Genomic DNA, 21,511 nt, shown 5'->3' with positions numbered 1-21,511 from the left:
TGGATGACCTGGGTTCTGCAGGTGAGCGAGTGTGAGTAAATGAGCGAGTGTGAGCGAGTGTTTGTGGATGACCTGGGTTCTGCAGGTGAGTGAGGTGCGGGGCAGAAGTGTCATGCTTAGCACGCGCTGTACCCGGAACGTGATGACCCAAGTTCGATTCCCGCTCACAACCATTCATGGTGGCAAATATTCGAACCGGTCCTGGACCTTCCCAGGTGCGGTGTGTTAAACATCACCCCTGGGGAGACGAAGGCGACCGGGCGTGGTGCTGGACACCCACCCACGAATCTCGTGCGCCGTGCCGGCCTTCACAGGCGCCGCTACTCGCCAACAGCACTTGCCCCGACACTGTCGAAGGCTACACACGGGGGACACTTTGTCTACGTGCGTGTACGCGTGTGTGCCCACGCGCACACCCGTGCGAGCCGCACCACCGCCTCCTGAAGACTGGCGCGGCCTTAACAGGCGCTCGCCGACTCCCCTCAGGCCGTGGACGGGGTGCACCAGGTGGGCGTCTACTGCATGGCGCTGCTGCCCGCCAACTCCCTGCCCAAGACGCCGCTGGGCGGCATCCACCTGTCGGAGGTGCGCCAGCGCTTCCTGGAGGGGACCCTGCACCCCTGCAACGTGCTCGTGTGCCCGCACACCTGCGTCACCAACCTGCCCAAGCCGCGGCAGAAGCAGCCAGGTGTGGCTCCCGGACGGGCGGCACTGCCCGCTAGCTCGCCCGCTCCCCTCGCCCGCTCCCCTCGCCCGCTCCGCTCGCCCGCTCCGCTCGCCCGCTCCGCTCGCCCGCTCCGCTCGCTCGATTGCTCGTGTGCTCACCCACTCCCTTGCCCGGTCAGCCAGTTACGTAATGCCCGACCTACCCCCACCTTTCTCCTATCATGGTACATTCCACCTTACCCTCCCCCCCATTCACCCCCTTACTATTGTGGTACATTCCCCTCCTCCCACCCTATCCGATTGTGGTACATTCCTGGAGGCCTTGCCCATTCGTGGTGTCTTCATGCATTCCCTATGCACCCCCCACCACTTCCCGCTGCCCCCCCCGCCCCATCCTTGGTACATTCCCCTTGTACCTCCCCTTCCCCCCCCCCTCCGGCTCTTCCCACGTGCCAGTGGATGTGGGCCCGGCCTCCGTGATGGTCGGGAGTCTGGTGGCCGGGAAGAGAATCGCGCAGGCGAGCGGCCGCGACCTGGGCCCCTGCGACGACGACCCCACCAAGAAGGTGACGCCCGCCGCTACTGGCGCCATCACGGCGCGCAAACCCACGGCTTGGCAGCCATCATCACGAGCCATGACACTCGGACTCACGACTCTGCAGCCATCATCACGAGCCATGCCACTCAGACCCACCACTCTGCAGCCATCATCACGAGCCATGACGCTCGGACTCACAACTCTGCAGCCATCATCACGAGCCATGCCACTCGGACTCGCCACTCTGCAGCCATCATCACGAGCCATGACACTCCGATCCACGACTCTGCAGCCATCATGACGAGCCATGCCACTCGGACTCACGACTCTGCAGCCATCATCACGAGCCATGCCACTCGGACTCACGACTCTCCAGCCATCATCACGAGCCATGACACTCGGACTCACCACTCTGCAGCAATCATCACGAGCCATGCCACTTGGACTCACCACTCTGCAGCCGTCATCACGAGCCATGACACTCGGACTCACGACTCTGCAGCCATCATCACGAGCCATGACACTCGGACTCACGACTCTGCAGCCATCATCACGAGCCATGCCACTCAGGCCCACCACTCTGCAGCCATCATCACGAGCCATGCCACTCGGACTCACCACTCTGCAGCCATCATCACGAGCCATGACACTCGGACTCACCACTCTGCAGCCATCATCACGAGCCATATCACTCGGACTCATAACTCGAGGCCCTGCAGGCATCATCACGATCTTACCCCTGTAGCCATCAGCCACACCTCCAAATGATCACGTTTGGCTACGTACGGTGTGAAAGAAGTTCTGGCACGTGGCTCTCTGGTCTCACAACGCAGACTCCCGCACGGAGAGAGTTGCTCACTCTGCACCTGCCCCCCCCACGCCCTCTCTGCCCCCCACCCAGAGTCTCTACCTCTCTGAGGTGCTGCAGTGGAGAGCCGTCACCACTCCAGACCACGTCATCTTCATCCTGCTCAACGCCAAGGTGTGCCGCTCGCAGCACTGTGGCCGCGTCTTTAACTTCCCGTTGACGAGGATGCGGCGCAGCATCGCGGGGCCCTGCCATTGGTGGCGATGCGGTTGATGATGACGGTTCGAGTGGCGCCTTCAAGGCGGAGGAGGAGGAGGAGGAATGTCAAAGCCAGGAGGAGGGACCACGATGATGTTTGGATCTCGAAATCGGCGTTCATTATTGTGGACACCCACAAGCTCCTGAACGTATTGCCATAGGTGCTGCTCGCTAACAGCACTTGCCCTAACAGCCTGTGGCTCTGCCGGTGGGAGGGGGCTGAGCGGCGTATCTTTGTCTCAGTGAACCCCTAGTCACCAGGTGCTGCTGCTGCTGCTACTCGCTACCAACAGCACTCGCCCGCCCCGAGTTTGTGAAGGCAATAAGGGGGGACTCCCCTTTGTCCGTGGCGTGCAGGGCGCGGTGGCCAGCTCCGTGAGCTGCCTGCAGCTCCACCGGCGCGCCGAGAGGGTGGCGGTGGCGCTGCTGGAGAGGGCGCGGGTGAACCCCGGCGACCACGTGGCGCTCCTCTACGCGCCAGGTAGACGCGGCGCGCCGGAAGGTCCACGTTCACCATGGCGGGGATCGGTCCGTCCACGGGTCAGCTCCACTGCTATCGAGGGGAGCCGGTTGGGTCGCGAGCGGCGCCTGGAACCAGGGTCCGAACCCGGGTTCAGACCCTGGTTCCAGTAGGGGGGGGTTCCTATGGGCATGGCCCTTAAGAACCCCCCCCCCCCACTCCCCTTAATGGATGCTGCCACTCGCTAATGACACTTTTCCCAACGGCGTGTTAGAGGCTACACGGGGGAACTTCATCTCTCCGCGTGCGTCTCCACGTGCATCACTGCACGTGTCTGCATGCGTGGGTGCGTGCGTCTCTGCGGGGCACGGTAGTAGTGTTAAGCGCGCTGCACTATGAACCCGGCGACCCGAGTTCGATTCCTGCTCACGATCGACACCAGTGACGATTTTCCGAACAGGTCGTGAGCCTCTCGTAGGTCGACTCGGCCTCAAACGAGTACCTGGTGCGATGTGTAAACATCGCCACTAGGGAGACAAAGGCGTCCGGGTGTGGTGCTGGCCACCCACCTTCTCGTGTGCCCTTCATAGGTGCCGCTCGCTCACAGCACTTGACCCTGCAGTCTGTCGAGGCGACACGGGGGATCTTTACCTTCGTCTTTGTCGCTGCGTGCGTGCCGGAGGCAGGGATCGAGCTGATCGCGTCATTCTACGGCTGCCTGTACGTGGGCTGCGTCCCCGTCACGGTGCGGCCCCCACAGCCGCAGCACGTCGCCACGACGCTACCCACCGCCAGGATGGTCGTCGAGGTAGCCGCACCACCAACGCGCCGAGACAACCACCAGCCGAGCGCCGTGTGACGCACCACCACTACCGTGGCCACTACTACCACCACCACCACTACTACAACTACCACCACCACTACGACTACCACCACCACTACAACTACCACCACCACTACAACTACCACCACCACTACGACTACCACCACCACTACAACTACCACCACCACTACCGTGACCACTATCACCACCACCACTACAACTACCACCACCACTACAACTACCACCACTACCGTGACCACTACTACCACCGCTACCATAACCGCCACCACTACTACAACTACCGCCACGGCCACCACCACTACGACAACTACCGTCACCACCGCTTCCACCATTGCTGTTGCCGCCACCGTCGCAGCATCCAACCTGCCCCGACCTGCGTCTAACCCCGGCGCTCTTCGCTGCGAGGCCGCGGGGGCCACTGGCGGCCCCTAGTGGCCTTTCAGTACGGCCCCTGACAACCACACAGCGAGTGACAACACCCCCCATCATCATCATCACAACACCCCCCCATCATCATCATCACAACACCCCCCATCATCATCATCACAACACCCCCCATCATCATCATCACAACACCCCCCATCATCATCATCACAACACCCCCCATCATCATCATCACAACACCCCACCATCATCATCATCATCATCACAACACCCCACCATCATCATCACAACACCCCCCATCATCATCACAACACCCCCCATCATCATCACAACACCCCCCATCATCACAACACCCTCCATCATCACAACACCCTCCATCATCATCATCACAACACCCTCCATCATCATCATCACAACACCTCCCATCATCATCACAACACCCCACCATCATCATCATCACAACACCCCCCATAATCATCATCACCACAACACCCCCCCATCATCATCACAACACCTCCCCATCATCATCATCACAACACCCCCCCCCATCATCATCATCACAACACCCCCCCATCATAACACCCCACCATCATCATCACCACAACACCCCCCATCATCATCACCACAACACCCCCCATCATCATCACCACAACACCCCCATCACCACAACACCCCCCATCATCATCGTCACAACACCCCCCATCATCGTCATCGTCACAACACCCCCCATCATCGTCATCGTCACAACACCCCCCCATCGTCATCGTCACAACATCCCCCCAACATCATCGTCACCGTCACAACACCCCCCCATCATCGTCACAACACCCCCCCATCATCATCACAACACCCCACCATCATCACACCCCCCCCATCATCACAACACCCCCCATCATCACAACACCCCCCATCATCATGATCATCATCATCACAACACCCCCCATCACCACAACACCCCCCATCATCATGATCATCATCATCACAACACCCCCCATCACCACAACACCCCCATCATCATGATCATCATCATCACAACACCCCCCATCACCACAACACCCTCCATCATCATGATCATCATCATCACAACACCCCCCATCACCACAACACCCCCCATCATCATGATCATCATCATCACAACATCCCCCATCATCATGATCATCATCATCACAACACCCCCCATCACCACAACACCCTCCATCATCATGATCATCATCATCACAACACCCCCCATCACCACAACACCCCCCATCATCATGATCATCATCATCACAACACCCCCCATCACCACAACACCCCCCATCATCATGATCATCATCATCATCACAACACCCCCCCATCATCATGATCATCATCATCACAACACCCCCCATCACCACAACACCCCCCATCATCATGCTCATCATCATCACAACACCCCCCATCACCACAACACCCTCCATCATCATGATCATCATCATCACAACACCCCCCATCACCACAACACCCTCCATCATCATGATCATCATCATCACAACACCCCCCATCACCACAACACCCTCCATCATCATGATCATCATCATCACAACACCCCCCATCGCCACAACACCCTCCATCATCATGATCATCATCATCATCATCATCACAACACCCCCCATCACCACAACACCCTCCATCATCATGATCATCATGATCATCATCATCACAACACCCCCCATCACCACAACACCCTCCATCATCATGATCATCATCGTCGTGCTGCTGCTGTGAAACACAGCAAGGGCTTTAAACGGGTGGTGGCCCTCCTCACAGCGGTGACGTCATGTCGACGTCAGTGCCCCCCCCACCACACCTCTGAAAATGAGTGCAGAAGACCGCTCTGACCCCTCGACCTGACCTCTCGACCTGTGTGCCTCCTGTGACCCGTGACCCGTGACCCCGTGACCCGCGTCGGCTCAGGTGAGCAAGTCGGCCTGCGTCCTGACGTCGCAGGCCGTGGTGAAGCTGCTGCGCTCCAAGGACGCAGGGCCCGCGGTGGACGCCAGAGCCTGGCCGCTCATCATTGACACAGGTCCCACCACAACACCACCAGCACCACACCACCACACCACCACCACCACACAGAGCTGCCGCACTACCACCCCGCACTGCAGACATCGCAATGCCTCCCCCACTGCTACTACCACCACACCACACTGCACCACCACGCAGGAATACCACGATACCACGCTACCGCGCTATCACCCTGCACTACCGACCCGTGCTGCTGCTGCACTACTGCCCTCGAGCGTGGTTGGCGAGCGGCGGCGTCTCTTTCGCACGCCAGACGACCTGCCCAAGCGGAGGCCCACGCAGCTCTACTCGCCCTGCGAGCCCGACGCACTCTGCTACCTCGACTACAGCGTCTCCACCAGCGGCACGCTCGCGGGGGTCAAGGTGCGTGCGGGGGGGGCGGGGGGGGGGGGGTCCAGCGCTCACCGGCCACGCGGAGCCCCTAACCCACACCGGCCCCAGTGTGGGGTCGGCGAGCGGTCGTCAATGGGTGATCGTAATCGTGCGTGCCTCTGCCCGCCGTAGATGCCGCACGGTGCGGTGGGTGCGCTGTGCCGCTCCATCAAGCTGCAGTGCGAGCTGTACCCGTCGCGCGAGGTCGCCCTCTGCCTCGACCCCTACTGCGGCATGGGCTTCGTGCTCTGGTGTCTCAGCAGGTGTGCGGTGGCGGGCGGCGGCGCCTCCCCATTGGGGTCGCTCGCACACACACACACACACTCTCGTTCGCTCGCACACACACACACACACTCGTTCGCTCGCACACACACACACACACACTCGTTCGCTCGCACACACACACACACACACTCGTTCGCTCGCACACACACACACACACACTCGTTCGCTCGCACACACACACACACACTCGTTCGCTCGCACACACACACACACACTCGTTCGCTCGCACACACACACACACACTCGTTCGCTCGCACACACACACACACACTCGTTCGCTCGCACACACACACACTCTCGTTCGCTCGCACACACACACACTCTCGTTCGCTCGCACACACACACACTCTCGTTCGCTCGCACACACACACACACACTCTCGTTCGCTCGCACACACACACACACTCTCGTTCGCTCGCACACACACACACACACTCTCGTTCGCTCGCACACACACACACACACTCTCGTTCGCTCGCACACACACACACACACACACTCTCGTTCGCTCGCACACACACACACACACACTCTCGTTCGCTCGCACACACACACACACACACTCTCGTTCGCTCGCACACACACACACACTCTCGTTCGCTCGCACACACACACACACACACTCTCGTTCGCTCGCACACACACACACACACACACACTCTCGTTCGCTCGCACACACACACACACTCTCGTTCGCTCGCACACACACACACACACTCTCGTTCGCTCGCACACACACACACACACACACTCTCGTTCGCTCGCACACACACACACACACTCTCGTTCGCTCACACACACACACACACACACACTCTCGTTCGCTCGCACACACACACACACACTCTCGTTCGCTCGCACACACACACACACACTCTCGTTCGCTCGCACACACACACACTCTCGTTCGCTCGCACACACACACACACACACTCTCGTTCGCTCGCACACACACACACACACACTCTCGTTCGCTCGCACACACACACACACACACTCTCGTTCGCTCGCACACACACACACACACACTCTCGTTCGCTCGCACACACACACACACACACTCTCGTTCGCTCGCACACACACACACACACACTCTCGTTCGCTCGCACACACACACACACACACTCTCGTTCGCTCGCACACACACACACACACTCTCGTTCGCTCGCACACACACACACACACACTCTCGTTCGCTCGCACACACACACACACACACTCTCGTTCGCTCGCACACACACACACACACTCTCGTTCGCTCGCACACACACACACACACACTCTCGTTCGCTCGCACACACACACACACACTCTCGTTCGCTCGCACACACACACACACTCTCGTTCGCTCGCACACACACACACACTCGTTCGCTCGCACACACACACACACTCGTTCGCTCGCACACACACACACACTCACTCTCGTTCGCTCGCCGCCCCTTCGTGCGTCGCTTACTCATTTGCCCACGTGGTTCGTCCGCCCGCTCGTGCGTTCGCTTGCTGGCTCGTCTGCGTCCCGCACATACGCGTGGACGCGTGTGCGTGTTTACGTACACACCAAGACGCGTGTACGTAAACACGCACGTTACGTACGCTCGCGTGCGCGCATTACGTACGCGCGCTTGCTCACGTACACGGACGCGTGTGTGTGTGCGTGCGAGCGAGCAGCGTGTACTCGGGCCACCAGTCGATCCTCATCCCGCCGTCGGAGCTGGAGCTGAACGTGTCCCTGTGGCTGTCTGCCGTGAGCCAGTACCGCGTGCGGGACACCTTCTGCTCCTACTCCGCCATGGAGCTGTGCACACGCGGCCTCGGGACCCAGACCGACGTGCTCAAGGTGGGGGGGGGGCTGGAGGGGGGCTGGAGGGGGGGCTGGAGGGGGGGCTGGGTGGGGGGGCTGGGTGGGGGGCTTGTCAGCACGTTAGGGTGGTCGGAGGTGGACGAGAAGTGTACGGCGCTACACTACCGCTCCGGAATATTTAGTTACGCAGGAGGAATCCAATGAGCTATGAAGTTCTTTTTTGTCAGAACGTTACAAACAAAAAACGCGATGGGAGTGCAAAGTAAAACGGTAAACAAATCACTAAAAAAAGAAAGACGTGTACACAAATGGTAAAGCCCACTGAGCTATATTAGCTTATTTTTCAGAAGTGACGAAACCAATCCACGTACTCTGGTGGAACAAGTGGGCTACTGAACTCGGCTACCATGGCTGATGACATTAGACGTACCGGTTGTAGGCCTGCTGCTGTTGCTGCGGCGGCAGCGGCTGCTGATGATCTCAAACGGCACACGAAAGAAGAAGAATGCGACTGTGCGTGTCTGTGTGCTGCTTGTGCCGGTGTGCTGCTTGTGCCGGTGTGCTGCACGTGCCGGTGTGCTGCTTGTGCCGGTGTGCTGCGCTCGGTGTGCTGCACGCCGTGTGCTGCGTGCAGGCACGTGGCGTGGACCTGTCCCGGGTGCGCACGTGCGTGGTGGTGGCGGAGGAGCGTCCGCGCGCCGCCCTGACGCTCTCCTTCTCCAAGCTCTTCCGCCACCTGGGCCTGCACGCCCGCGCCGTCACCACCGCCTTCGGCTGCCGCGTCAGCCCAGCCGTGTGCCTGCAGGTGCGCCGCCCTCCACCTCCCTGCACCACCCTGCACCTCGGTACACTTCCCTTGAACCTTCCTACACCTCCATACAATGCCCTGCACTTCCCTGCATCTACTTGCACATCCCCACACCATCCAGAACCTCCCTGCACCGCCCTGCACCGCCCTGCACCTTCCTACATTTCCCTGCAGCGCCCTGCACAATCCTCTACTTCCCTGCAGCGCCCTGCACTGCCACAGGCTCGCCCCGCCCTGCACTCACCCCCGAATCAAACCCTCACGCTGGCTCCTCCACATCCCTTCTTAACCTCGGGCCGCACCACCTGCCCCCTCCCCTGCCCCCCACCCGACTGGTCGCCCCTCCTAATGTGCCTTCCTGCCCTCCTCTCTCCCTCCCCCCTCTCCCCCTGCCCCCCTCCCCCCCCTCCTCCCGCGCCACCTCCAGCCTCACAGGCTCGGGAAGACGTCAGAGCAGGTAAAGGTCAGAGGTCGGAATCCTCCACCTCGTCGTCCGCCACCCCTCCCGTGCGCCTGTCCCGTGCGGTTACAAGCGGCTTTGGCACGTTAACCGTAACCGCCTGCGTGTTCAACCGGTTGGGAAACCGTTCACCGGTTCACCGGACGTCTAATAAACGTCCGGGGCAAATGTGCCAGGCGGTGACCAGCCGCCACCTTGCGGTTTGCCGACCCGCTGAACCGCGAGTGTGAGCGTGGGGAAAATAAAAAAACAATTACATTTTAAACGAACCCCGCGCGGGCGGAGTTCAATTCCCGCTCACAGCCACCATGGGCAATGAATATCTGAGCCGTTCACTGGGCCTGCTCTAGGTCGACTGAGCCCTAACTGAGTACCTGGCGTGGTGCTTGACCACCCATGTGCCATATTGGCCTTAATAGGTGCTCGCTAACGGCACTTTCCCTGACAGTCGGTTAAGGGCGCCGCGGTGGCTAGGAGATGTTAACTACCTCACCTGATCTACAGGAGGTCGTGGGTTTGATCCCGACCCTGACACCTGCTGTATATTTGGAGTTTGCGTGTCTCTCTCATCATCATCACGGTGGCTAGGAGATGTTAACTACCTCACCTGATTTACAGGAGGTCGTGGGTTCGATCCCGACCCTGACACCTGCGGTATATTTGGAGTTTGCGTGTCTCTCTCTCTCTCTCATCATCATCATCATCATCACGGTGGCTAGGAGATGTTAACTACCTTACCTGATTTACAGGATGTCGTGGGTTCGATCCCGACCCTGACACCTGCTGCTGTATATTTGGAGTTTGCTTGTCTCTCTCTCTCCCTGTAGTCGCGTGGATTGTGCTCCGGGTCCTTCCCTCCGCATTGAGAATCGACATCACCACGCGTGTTAAAACACTTCTTTGAGCTATCATTTGTGGCCAGGTCGCTTATGAAAGAGAGCTACATAGCTCAGTGGAGTCTTGTCTGGTAAAATTAACAATAGTTTAGTTTAATTTCAGGCTATATGGGGATCTTTGTGTGTGTGATGTGCGTGATTTGGTAGGGGATTATGGGCTCGTGCGGAGCGGTGTGAGGAGCGGCGTGCTGGCTGTGGTGTTGACAGTGGTATGCCGAGCAGTGTGCCGAGCGGTATGCCGAGCGGTGTGCCGAGCGGTGTGCCGAGCGGTGTGCCGAGCAGTGTGCCGAGCAGTGTGCCGAGCGGTGTGCCAAGTGGTATGCCGAGCGGTGTGCCGAGCGGTGTGCCGAGCGGTATGCCGAGCGGTGTGCCGAGCAGTGTGCCGAGCAGTGTGCCGAGCAGTGTGCAGAGCAGTGTGCAGAGCAGTGTGCCAAGTGGTATGTCGAGCAGTGTGCCAAGTGGTATGCCGAGCGGTGTGCCGAGCAGTGTGGCGAGTGGTATGCTGAGCAGTGTGGCGAGTGGTATGCCGAGCGGTGTGCCGAGCGGTATGCTGAGCAGTGTGGCGAGTGGTATGCTGACCGTGGTGCCGAGCAGCGTGCTGGCCATGTGTTTCTCAGCAGACTACGGCAGGGCCCGACCCCACCACGGTGTACGTGGACACGAGGGCACTGTGGCACGACCGGTATGCACAGCCACCAACACCACGTGTGTGTGTGTACCCGTGTTTGGTTCTGTGTACCCGTGTGTGTTTGTGTGTGTACCCGTGTGTGTGTGTGTACCCGTGTGTGTGTGTGTGTACCCGTGTGTGTGTGTGTACCCGTGTTTGTTTCTGTGTACCCGTGTGTGTGTACCCGTGTGTTTGTGTGTACCCGTGTGTTTGTGTGTGTACCCGTGTTTGTGTGTGTACCCGTGTTTGTGTGTGTACCCGTGTTTGTGTGTGTACCCGTGTTTGTGTGTGTACCCGTGTTTGTTTCTGTGTACCCGTGTTTGTTTCTGTGTACCCGTGTTTGTTTCTGTGTACCCGTGTGTTTGTGTGTACCCGTGTTTGTGTGTGTACCCGTGTGTGTGTGTACCCGTGTGTGTGTGTGTACCTGTGGGTGTGTGTACCCGTGGGTGTGTGTGTACCCGTGTGTTTGTGTGTGTGTACCCGTGTGTTTGTGTGTGTACCCGTGTGTTTGTGTACCCGTGGGTGGGTAGCGGGAGTGGGGAGTGGTTAGCACGCCGAGCTACGAACCTGGTGGTCAGAGTTCGATTCCCGCTCGCAGCCAACACCAGTGACGATCTGAACTGGTCCTACCCTAGGTCGACTCAGCCACAAATAAGTACCTGGTGTGGTATGTAAAGATCGCCATTGGGGAGACAAAGGCGGCCGGGCGTGGCAATGGCCACCCCGGCCTTCATAGGTGCTCGCTAACAGCACTTGCCCCTACAGTCTCAAGGCGAAACGGGGGATCTTTGTCTTGTGTGTGTGCAGGGTTCGGATCGTGGAGAGGGGAGCTCCTCACAGTGTCGCACTGATGGAGTCAGGCAAGGTCAGTGTCTACACGTGACTAGCCCAGCCAGTGGCTAGCCCAGCCTTGTGACTAGTCCAGCCAGTGACTAGCCCAGCCAGTGACTGACTAGCCCAGCCAGTGACTGACTAGCCCAGCCAGTGACTAGCCCAGCCTTGTGACCGACTAGCCCAGCCTTGGTTTGGTAGCTATAGACTCATTATTTGTCTGTTCACGATGTTTTCAAAAAAAATAATCTTTGCCTCCCCGCTTTCCCTTGTCTCCATGTCCCTTTTCTATCTCCTCGTGTCCCTGCGTGTCTCCCCGTGTCCCCCCGTGTCCCCCCGTGTCCCTGCGTGCGTACCTGCGTGTCTCCCCGTGTCTCCTGCGTGTCTCCGCGTGTCTCCCCGTGTCCCCGCGTGTCTCCCCGTGTCCCCGCGTGTCTCCCCGTGTCCCTGCCTGTCTCCTTGTATCTACTGGTCTCCCCCTGTCCCTGCGTGTCCCTGCGTGTCTCCCCGTGTCCCTGTGTCTCCCCCTGTCCCCGCGTGTCTCTCCGTGCCCTCATCTATGTTTGTCTGTCCCACCTTGTATGCGTGTCCTTGTATCTCCCCCCCCCCCCCCCCCCGTGTCCCCGTGTCGTCTCAGATCCTGCCGGGCGTGCGGGTCATCATCGTGAGTCCCGAGCACCGGGGTCCCCTCGGGGACTCCCACCTCGGGGAGGTGGGAGTCCCGCACAAACCCCCCCCCCCACCACCAAAGATCCCCCATATAGCCTTCACAGACAGCACGTGACGCACGAGGGGCTCGCGCCGGCGGGTGACGTGGACAGACATGGGCGGGGAAGACACGCACGGACACACCTGGGGCACGCCGTGGTAATGTGCGCAGACGCGCGGAGCGATGGACAGGTGGGGTGACATGCAGACAGACAGTAAGGGTTATGCACAGACGACACGCGGAGTAACCGCACTACAAACCCAGCCACCACGGGGTTGAAGTCCCGCTCGGTCAACACCGGTGACGATTACCCGAACCTGCCCTGGGCCTCAAAACGAGGACCCGGCGCGGTGTGCGGTAAACGTCGCCAACCGGGGAGACAAAGGCGGCCGGGCGTGGCTGCTCACTCCACCCACCCGCTCGTGTGCCGTGCCGGCCCTCCGTAGGCGCTGCCCGCTAACAGCACTTGCCCCAACGGTCTGTCAAGGCTAAGCGCGGGGGACCTTTGTCTCTGTAGATCTGGGTGAGCAGCCCGCACAGCGCCAGCGGCTACTTCTCGGTACACGGCGACGACGCTCGCTGCTCCGAGCACTTCGGAGCGCGGCTCAGCTTCGGCGACACACACACGGCGTGGGCACGCACCGGCTACCTGGGCTTCCTGCGGCGCACGGAGCTCACCGACGCCAGTGGCGGTGAGCGCGTGTCTGTGTGCGCGTGTGTCTGTGTGTGCGTGTCTGTGTGCGTGCGTGTCTGTGCGCACGTGTCTGTGTGCGCGTGTGTCTGTGTGTACGTGTCTGTGTGCGCGCGTGTGCGTCCGTGTCTGTGTGTGTGTTCCTGTGTCTGTGCACGTGTGCACGTGCATGCGTGTGTACGTACGTGCACGCGTGTCTGTGTGGATGTACGTGTCTGTGTGGATGTACGTGTCTGTGTGGATGTACGTGCGTGTGTGTACGTACATGCACGCGTGTCTTATCTGTGCCAGAATGTATCGCAGAGTGATGTATTTTTTTTCACACGTGTTAGTGTGTGTTAGTGTGTTAGCGCGACATTCTACACGGGGGAGATCTTGATCTTCGTGTGCGTGCGTGCAGAGCGCCACGATGCGCTGTACGTGGTGGGCGCGCTGGAGGAGGCGATGGAGCTCAAGGGGCTGCGCTACCACCCCATCGACATCGAGTCGTCCATTCTGCGCGCCCACCGCAACATCGCCGAATGGTGGGGGGGGGGGGGGGGGTCCCGGGGGGCACACGCGCACACACACGCACACACACACGCACACACACACACACGCACACACACACGCACGCACACACACACACGCACGGCGGCGTAGCGTCCCAGGGAGCACGAGTACTGGGGGCTGCCTGGCTAGGGGTAGTCGGCTCGTCGTCGTGCCAAAGCTGTAGTTATTGTGGTGGTGTTGTTGTTGTTGAGTAATCTCTGTGGTGTTGTTGTTGAGTAATTGTTGTTGTTGAGTAATCTGTGGTGGTGTTGTTGTTGTTGTTAAGTAATTGTTGTTGTTGTAATGGGTGTGTGGCGGTGTCGTCACCAGCGCCGTGTTCGAGTGGACCGACCTCCTCGTCGTGGTGCTGGAGCTCCAGGGCTCCGAGCAGGAGGCCCTCGACCTCGTCGCCCTCGTCACGGCCACGGCCCTCGAGGAGCATCACCTCCTGGTGGGGGGGGGGGGGCTGGGGGGGGGGGGGGGGGCTGGTGACATCATCACAGCCACCACTCGAGTGGGTGGGGGGCTCGGTGTTGGGTTGCCCAGAATGCGTGGAACGTTTGGCCAACGTTGGTCAAACGTTTCTAACCGCATGGCAACGTTGGTGCAGCGTTGCCCAACGTTGGTCCAGCATTGGCCCAACGTTGGCCCAGCGTTGGCCCAACGTTGGCCCAGCGTTGGCCCAACGTTGGCCCAGCGTTGCACAACGTTGGTCCAGCGTTGCACAACGTTGGTCCAGCGTTGCACAACGTTGGTCCAGCGTTGCCCAACGTTGGTCCAGCGTTGGCCCAACGTTGGCCCAGCGTAGCACGTTTTACTGGGTGGTGCTCACACTTTCCCCAGCCGTCTGTTATAAAGCGTTCATGATGGTGGTGCTCGTGCTTATGGAGAGTTTGGTGATTGCGGTGATGAAGTTCATGCTGGTGGTGGTATGATGATGGTGAGGACGATGTTGCTGGGGTGTCGGTGAGAATGGTGATGATGGTGACGTTGATATTTCGTGGTATTTTGGGGCGATGGTGGTGGTGTTGCGCTACAACCCGGCGACCCAAGTTCGACTCCCGTTCACGGCCAACACCATCGACCATTATCTGAATCGGTGCCGAGCCTCCTCTAGGTCGACTCAGCCTCAAATGAGTACCTGGTGCGGTGTGTAAACATCACCACTCGGGGAGACAAAGGCGGCCGGGCGTGGTGCTGGCCACCCCACCCCTTCGAGTGCCGTGCCGGCCTTCATAGGTGCTGCTCGCTAACAGCACTTGCCCCTTACGGTCTGTTAAAGCGACACACGGGGGAGATCCTTGTCCTGTTTTGGTGGTGGCGTTGTCCATCCCTCCACTCGTCCCATCCCTCTCTCGTCCACCGCGGTAACGGCTCAGCATCTCCCCCCCCCCCCCCCCCCCGGGTGGTGCAGGTTGGCGTCGTGGTGGTGGTGGACGTGGGCGTCATACCCATCAACTCGCGCGGGGAGAAGCAGCGCTTGCACCTGCGTGACGGATTCTTCGCGGACAAACTCGACCCCATCTACGTGGCCTACAACATGTGACGACGGCACGCGTGGCGACGTGTGGACGAGCCGTGACCATGCGTAGCGTGACGGCAAGCGTGTTGGTTGACGTCACGAGACGTCGTAGCGCGTGATGGCACGTGACGGCAACGCGTGGCACGTGACGGCAACGCGTGGCACGTGACGGCAACGCGTGGCACGTGACGGCAACGCGTGGCACGTGACGGCAACGCGTGGCACACGTTGGGGTCACGCCGGGTAACGTGGACACGCGCGGTGGAAACGTACGCGGAGTGATGGACAGATGTGGGTGACATGCGGACAGACACAGGGTACACACGGACAACACGCGGAGTAACTGAGAAATACACGCAGACAAAGATCCCCCGTGTAGCCTTTAGCATGCTGTTGGGGCAAGTGCTGTTAGCGAGTAGCACCTCTGAAGGCCGGCACGGCGCATGAGGGGGTGGGTGGCCAGCACCACGTCTGGCCACCTTTGTTTACACATCGCCACGAGGTACTCATTTGAGAGCGAGTCGACATAGGAGAGGCCCAGGGCTGGTTCAGATATTTGCCAAGTGTTGGCTGCGAGCAGGAATCGAACCTCGGGTCACGCAGGGCTCATCGTGCAGTGCGCCAACCGCTCCCACGTACACTGTACAGGACACACACACAACACACCACCTTCACGTCAACGGCCAATAGCAGTAGAGCCAGCGGTGGAAATTCCACGTTACTATGCCGGGGACCAGTGCATCAACAAGACAACCCCTGTTGATTTCCCTCAAAGTGGTGCTACTCCTCCTATCCACCCAGGGAAGGACGATGGCTTTCACGTTGCAACGTCCTGCGTGTGAAGTTGCTCATTGGGAGCTGTTATGCGTACGCATGTTGAGCCTGGAGAGCCTCACGGAGCCTCACGGAGCCACGAGACTCCTTTGCAGGGGTGCGGAGGGTCCTGCCGCGTGTTCACAGTTTGGGGGGGGGCGGAGGGGGGGGTGGCGATGCTGCTGTTGCTGCTCCGGGCAATGCGAATGCAGCGATGTTTGCGGTGATTATTCATCAAGTGGTGATGATTTGGTCGCCATCCGTTGTCGTGTTGTTTGTGCGCGTGTGTGATGTGTGTGGGGGTTGTCGCCATGGGATGAAACGAGAGAAGGCAGAGAACGGAGGGGAGAGAGAGATAATGTGCAAAATGTGCACGCTCAGAGCCGGGAGTCCAACCCAGGCTTCCTCCGTGGTGCCACCGACGAAGGTCACTTGATTGTGTGTGGAACGGAGCGAGCCGCCGATTCATCACTGGCTTTTTGGAGTCCGGATCGTGCCGGTGTGTAGTAGTACCCTCCTCCACCCGACATGGCCGATGTAGCAAGATTGCCACGTCAAACAGACACTGCCAATGTATTGTTAGAGCCACGAGAGCCCACGGCCGTGCGACTGTGATCATGCGACCCGAACGATGGACCGCACGGTGAACCCACCACGGTGGTCTGCGCTCCTTCGTGCTCGTACATTGAACGCCTTTCGCGCAGCACGTGACCAACCGTGCTGAGCGGAGGTGCGGGGGAATGACAAACTAGCACAGAAAAAGCAGTTCAACAGAAATGGTTTTGCAATCTGGATGTGGAAAAGGGAAAGTGATGGGCAGAGGAAAGCGATTAAGGGAGCCCTTGACTGTGTGTGTGTGTGTGCGTGTTTAACTTATTTCGCACGGTGCGTCACCAGCCGTGCTGATTGGAGGTGCGGGGGAAGAGTGATCCACATATAACGCGTGTCGCACCTCCGGTGAGCGCGGTTGGCTACGTACGGTGTGAAGGAAGTTCAGTTCAACGTACACACAACAATTGGGTCCACACGGACGCTTAGCTGGAAGTTGCAACCAGCATCGTCGGGTGAGTTACCGAAGCAATCTGCCCCAAAGCAGTCAATTGTGAATCCAGTTATATTTAGCACATTAGTCTCAGACATATGTTATATATTACACACGTCGCTATCTAAACAAATTGTATAAAACAAATTTAAGATAAATACTGTGTACATTGCATAAGTCGTGTGTATGTACAATACCTGTATAGGTAAAGATTCAAGCCTCCGAGTTCTAGGTATTTGGCCTACTCTTCCACGTTGGACAAACGTCTCGAAAAGGTGCGTGTGTATGTACATATTGTTAGCCAGTCGTCTAAGTCGGTCAACCCGTGGCACCTGGGTCTGTTCTGTGACCTGCCAGCGAGCATTCGACGCTTCAAGTAGCCTCAAAGTGCACTTGGCCTGGCACAAGCGCTGTGGCGATATCACCGCCACTTGGTGGTCACCGGCGGCTGTTGTCATTGTTGGCATATTTGGGGTCACAGGTGGTGCCTCTGCCAAGTTCAGTCGGTCAACCCACGTGGCACCTACCTGGGTCTGTCCCGGGACCACCTCCTGCACCTAGCCTGGCACAGGAGTCAACTAATGGCACTTACCTGGGTCTGTCCCGTGGAGCTCCTGGCAGCAGCAGCAGCAGCGCCTTCCACACCATGACAGCTTTCGAGGTACACGTGGCCTGGCACAAAGCGTGGTGACGTCACCGCCACCAAGTGTGAAAATGGCGGCTGCTGTTGTGCACATATACATACAGACCGGGACTCCTACTTACGAACTTTCGACTTACAAACTCAGAGATACGAACAAACCTGGTCCGCATGTCCAGTTGCCTGTTCGGACCGTGAGTCGTAAGTTCAACCGCCGCGCAATAGATGGCGGTGGTGGCATCTACATCTGTAGATCATGAAGAACCAGTGGCATCTACATCTACAGAACGTGAAGAACCAGTGGCATCTACATCTACAGAACATGAAGAACCAGTGGCATCTACATCTGCAGAACACGAAGAACCAGTGGCATCTACATCTGCAGAACGTGAAGAACCAGTGGCATCTACATCTGCAGAACACGAAGAACCAGTGGCATCTACATCTGCAGAACGTGAAGAACCAGTGGCATCTGCAGAACATTCAACCAGCGGCATCTACATCTGCAGAACGTGAAGAACCAGTGGCATCTACATCTAGAGGAGCTTATATAACTTTTAAAGCCATTCCCCCATGTTTAGGGTTCACGCCATATGACGTGTTTGGAATCGACAGGAATTTAGTTGCACTTACAGGAATCCCTGTATATATACTTATATATGGTATATATAGTATATATGTACATATATAGTATGTATATAAACGCAATACGCTGTATGGGGTCGGTCAAAACCACGTGAGAGTTGAGTCGGGGGTTATTTTTTGGGCGAGTTGACAAAAGTCAACAGTATTACGGTATTACTTTCTCTCCTTTGATGTGTAGAGTCGCTCTTTGTATCGATAGGCATTTTCCCAAGTCGTACACATTATTAACTATATAAAGAGCTATATCGACTGATGGTTCATTTAGTGGACGAGACGAGGGTTCTGTATTAGACGATTCGCTGGCTTTACACACACGGCGGCATGGTTACAAACAGTTTACCGATGACGTTTTATAACCTCACCGTCGCCCCATCACAGTCCATTCAGCCAATTGCATTCCAGCGATGTTCATCATCATGTGGGCGAGTGCAAGTTGTTATTTTTGCTAGTTTTAACACGTCGTAGTCAGCTTTCGCGACCATATTACCCATTAAGTTTTGTTTTTGGTGAAATCGCGTACAATTGTAAATGTCGTGATTGGTTTACCCTCCAAAACACCGGTGTGCTGAACTGGTAATTAATTGTCGTGTTCTGTTTACGTGAAAAACCTTGCTAATTTGCTGCGTCAGGTGGTGGAGGGTTTAACGACACCTTTCTATTTACGCGATCTAACCCACCAAAAAAAACCCCTTTTATGAATTTTGTTGTGGTTGTTGTTGAATTTAAGGTCACAAGCGGTGATCGGGTAGCTTCAGGGGGTTTCGCAATGGCCATGTCGAGAACACGAACATGAAGCCACCACCAAGTTCCTGGTGTCCGGGGTTCTGGCTGGCTGGCTTCTCAGCTGTCTCTCAATGTTGAACCAGGTTCTCAAGCACAGCAGCGAGTCGATGGTCTCAGCCCAGTCAACAAGGGCTGGCACAGAGACCCCGTGGACTCGGTTCTTGACAACCGCGGCAAAATCCCGCGCGCGCTGCTGCAAATTCGCGCGAGAACAGCTCGGCGTTGTCAAGCGAGGAGGCGCGTCCACCTCCATGCTGTTCAGTGGCCGATCCGGCCCACCCTCGAGCCTCTGCAGCACCACCCCCCATGGGCGGGACCGGGCACGTTCCTCCAAGTTCGTAACTCTTCTTGCGTATGGCCAAGTCAGTCCGTGTCCCAACTTGTGAGTCTGTGTTTTTGGGTTCACCTGTGCAGTAGGATGCCACTCAATATGCGCACGGCAAAGTGAGGTTTTTCAGTTTGATCGCTACCTCCGTGTGACTTGTGAAACGTTACATTGGCCGGCTGAGTCGTCTTCTAAGCCATTGAGTCACAGGGGACTCATTCATTCTCTCCTCTGCCTCTAGCTGCTTTGAGTGGCATCCCAATATTCACCTACTCACCATCCACTCGCTCACTTATCCACTTACCTCTTCCCTCATCAACTCTGCTACTTACCCACACACCCACTGACCTATTCAGCCATTCACTCGCAAACCTACTTCATCTATTCGCTCACCTACTCACCCACTAACTCACCTACCTTCTCATTCACCCGCTCGCCTATTCACTCATATTTACTCTCCTACTCTTCGCGCAGTGGCACACTCGCCCAGCGGCACACTCGCCCAGCGGCACACTCGAATTGCGTGCACAATGCATTGACCCAGTAGCGTAATGAGCGCGAGGCAGAACAGGGGGGTGCCTTGCCCCCCCCTGCCCCCCCTGCCCCCCCCCCGGTAGCCAAAGCTTCGAGTTGGGGGGAGGGGGGACCCCACTTGACCACCACCAGGATGAGATTTGTTTGCAAGTGTCAAAGAACAGCAGTTACTAAAAACGCGGTTTACTGGGGGGTTTTTTTTTTCCTAGCACGGAGCTGTCGTTGGCTGCATTTTACCGAGGCGTTGGAGCGCCCCCGACAGCGTTAAATGTTCGAGACCGTGAGCGTCACGACGACGAGGATGAGGGCTAGAGAGTTAGAGTAGCCGCGAGGGTGCGACCGTGCGAGACAAATCACAATATCGGGGGGCCCACCTGACGGATAGCCGCACCCCCTGAGCTGACGATGTCCTTGCCGCCGCGTTCGCCTGCATACCGGGTACTGTACAATTCGGCTTCAGTTTCGCCTCTGTTGCATCGACTCACCTTAGCTGGCTGCTCCCCTCTACGCCGGATTTCGAGTTACTCTTCACAGTTCCGGCGTCGCTATGCTGGGGGGCCCGGTGACTTCTCGGGCCGTTGTCCGACGATCCAGCTCCGCCCGCACGGACGCTTCTTCAGCACGCTTTGGATGCCAACGTTGGGACCGTCGTGCCAACACAGAGCTCACCTGTGTAGAGAATTTACCTGTCCGGTGCTCTCAACTGTACTGATGAACCGAGTTCATCCCGGGATATGACTTCACCTGTTCGTCGCTCTCACCTTTTCTGACGAACCGACTTCAACCCCGGGGGTATAAGTTTACTTGTGCGGTGACTTCACCTGCGAGTTGATCTCACCTTTACGAGTATCACCTGTGCAATGAACTTACCTGTGCAGTGCGCTCACTTTCACGCTCCGTTCGACTCCATACGGATCTCTCCTGTACATCGAATTCACCTGTAAACAATGGACTCCGCCACGTGCAAATTTAGTTTCCACCTTTTATACGAGCTCACCTGCGAGGCTCGCTTGTCCGTGTACAGGTTAACTCACATTCCTGACAGGTGGGGTGGGTGGAGGGGTTGCTTTTATTTTTTCGTCGTACGCACACAACCCACCTGTGTTGCGAGTTCAACCTGTGCAATGGGACTAATTTACCTGCGCA

At 57.9% G+C, this 21,511-nt stretch overlaps 1 protein-coding gene across 1 annotated transcript in view; it reads left to right on the top strand.

The window, feature by feature from the left end:
* The window catches only part of LOC116937444 (disco-interacting protein 2 homolog C-like), a 60,945-nt gene extending 44,048 nt beyond the window's left edge, over window positions 1–16,897 (top strand). The window contains exons 26-43 of the mRNA XM_076052429.1: window positions 487–688; window positions 1,123–1,232; window positions 2,106–2,186; window positions 2,628–2,751; window positions 3,417–3,538; window positions 5,894–6,005; window positions 6,261–6,370; window positions 6,512–6,642; window positions 8,336–8,504; window positions 9,103–9,273; window positions 9,704–9,733; window positions 11,253–11,314; window positions 12,107–12,164; window positions 12,768–12,842; window positions 13,357–13,531; window positions 13,931–14,054; window positions 14,392–14,512; window positions 15,476–16,897. Of these exons, the coding sequence (XP_075908544.1) occupies window positions 487–688; window positions 1,123–1,232; window positions 2,106–2,186; window positions 2,628–2,751; window positions 3,417–3,538; window positions 5,894–6,005; window positions 6,261–6,370; window positions 6,512–6,642; window positions 8,336–8,504; window positions 9,103–9,273; window positions 9,704–9,733; window positions 11,253–11,314; window positions 12,107–12,164; window positions 12,768–12,842; window positions 13,357–13,531; window positions 13,931–14,054; window positions 14,392–14,512; window positions 15,476–15,607 (2,109 nt within the window). The 3' untranslated portion in view covers window positions 15,608–16,897. The remainder of the gene's footprint in view (window positions 1–486; window positions 689–1,122; window positions 1,233–2,105; window positions 2,187–2,627; window positions 2,752–3,416; window positions 3,539–5,893; window positions 6,006–6,260; window positions 6,371–6,511; window positions 6,643–8,335; window positions 8,505–9,102; window positions 9,274–9,703; window positions 9,734–11,252; window positions 11,315–12,106; window positions 12,165–12,767; window positions 12,843–13,356; window positions 13,532–13,930; window positions 14,055–14,391; window positions 14,513–15,475) is intronic.
* The last annotated feature ends 4,614 nt before the right edge of the window (window positions 16,898–21,511 follow it).

The sequence above is a fragment of the Petromyzon marinus genome, chromosome 56, assembly GCF_048934315.1.
Source record: "Petromyzon marinus isolate PM22_M1 ecotype Great Lakes invasive population chromosome 56, UKy_Petmar_22M1.pri1.0, whole genome shotgun sequence".
NCBI lineage: Eukaryota > Metazoa > Chordata > Hyperoartia > Petromyzontiformes > Petromyzontidae > Petromyzon > Petromyzon marinus.
This window is presented reverse-complemented; position numbering and strand designations above follow the sequence as displayed.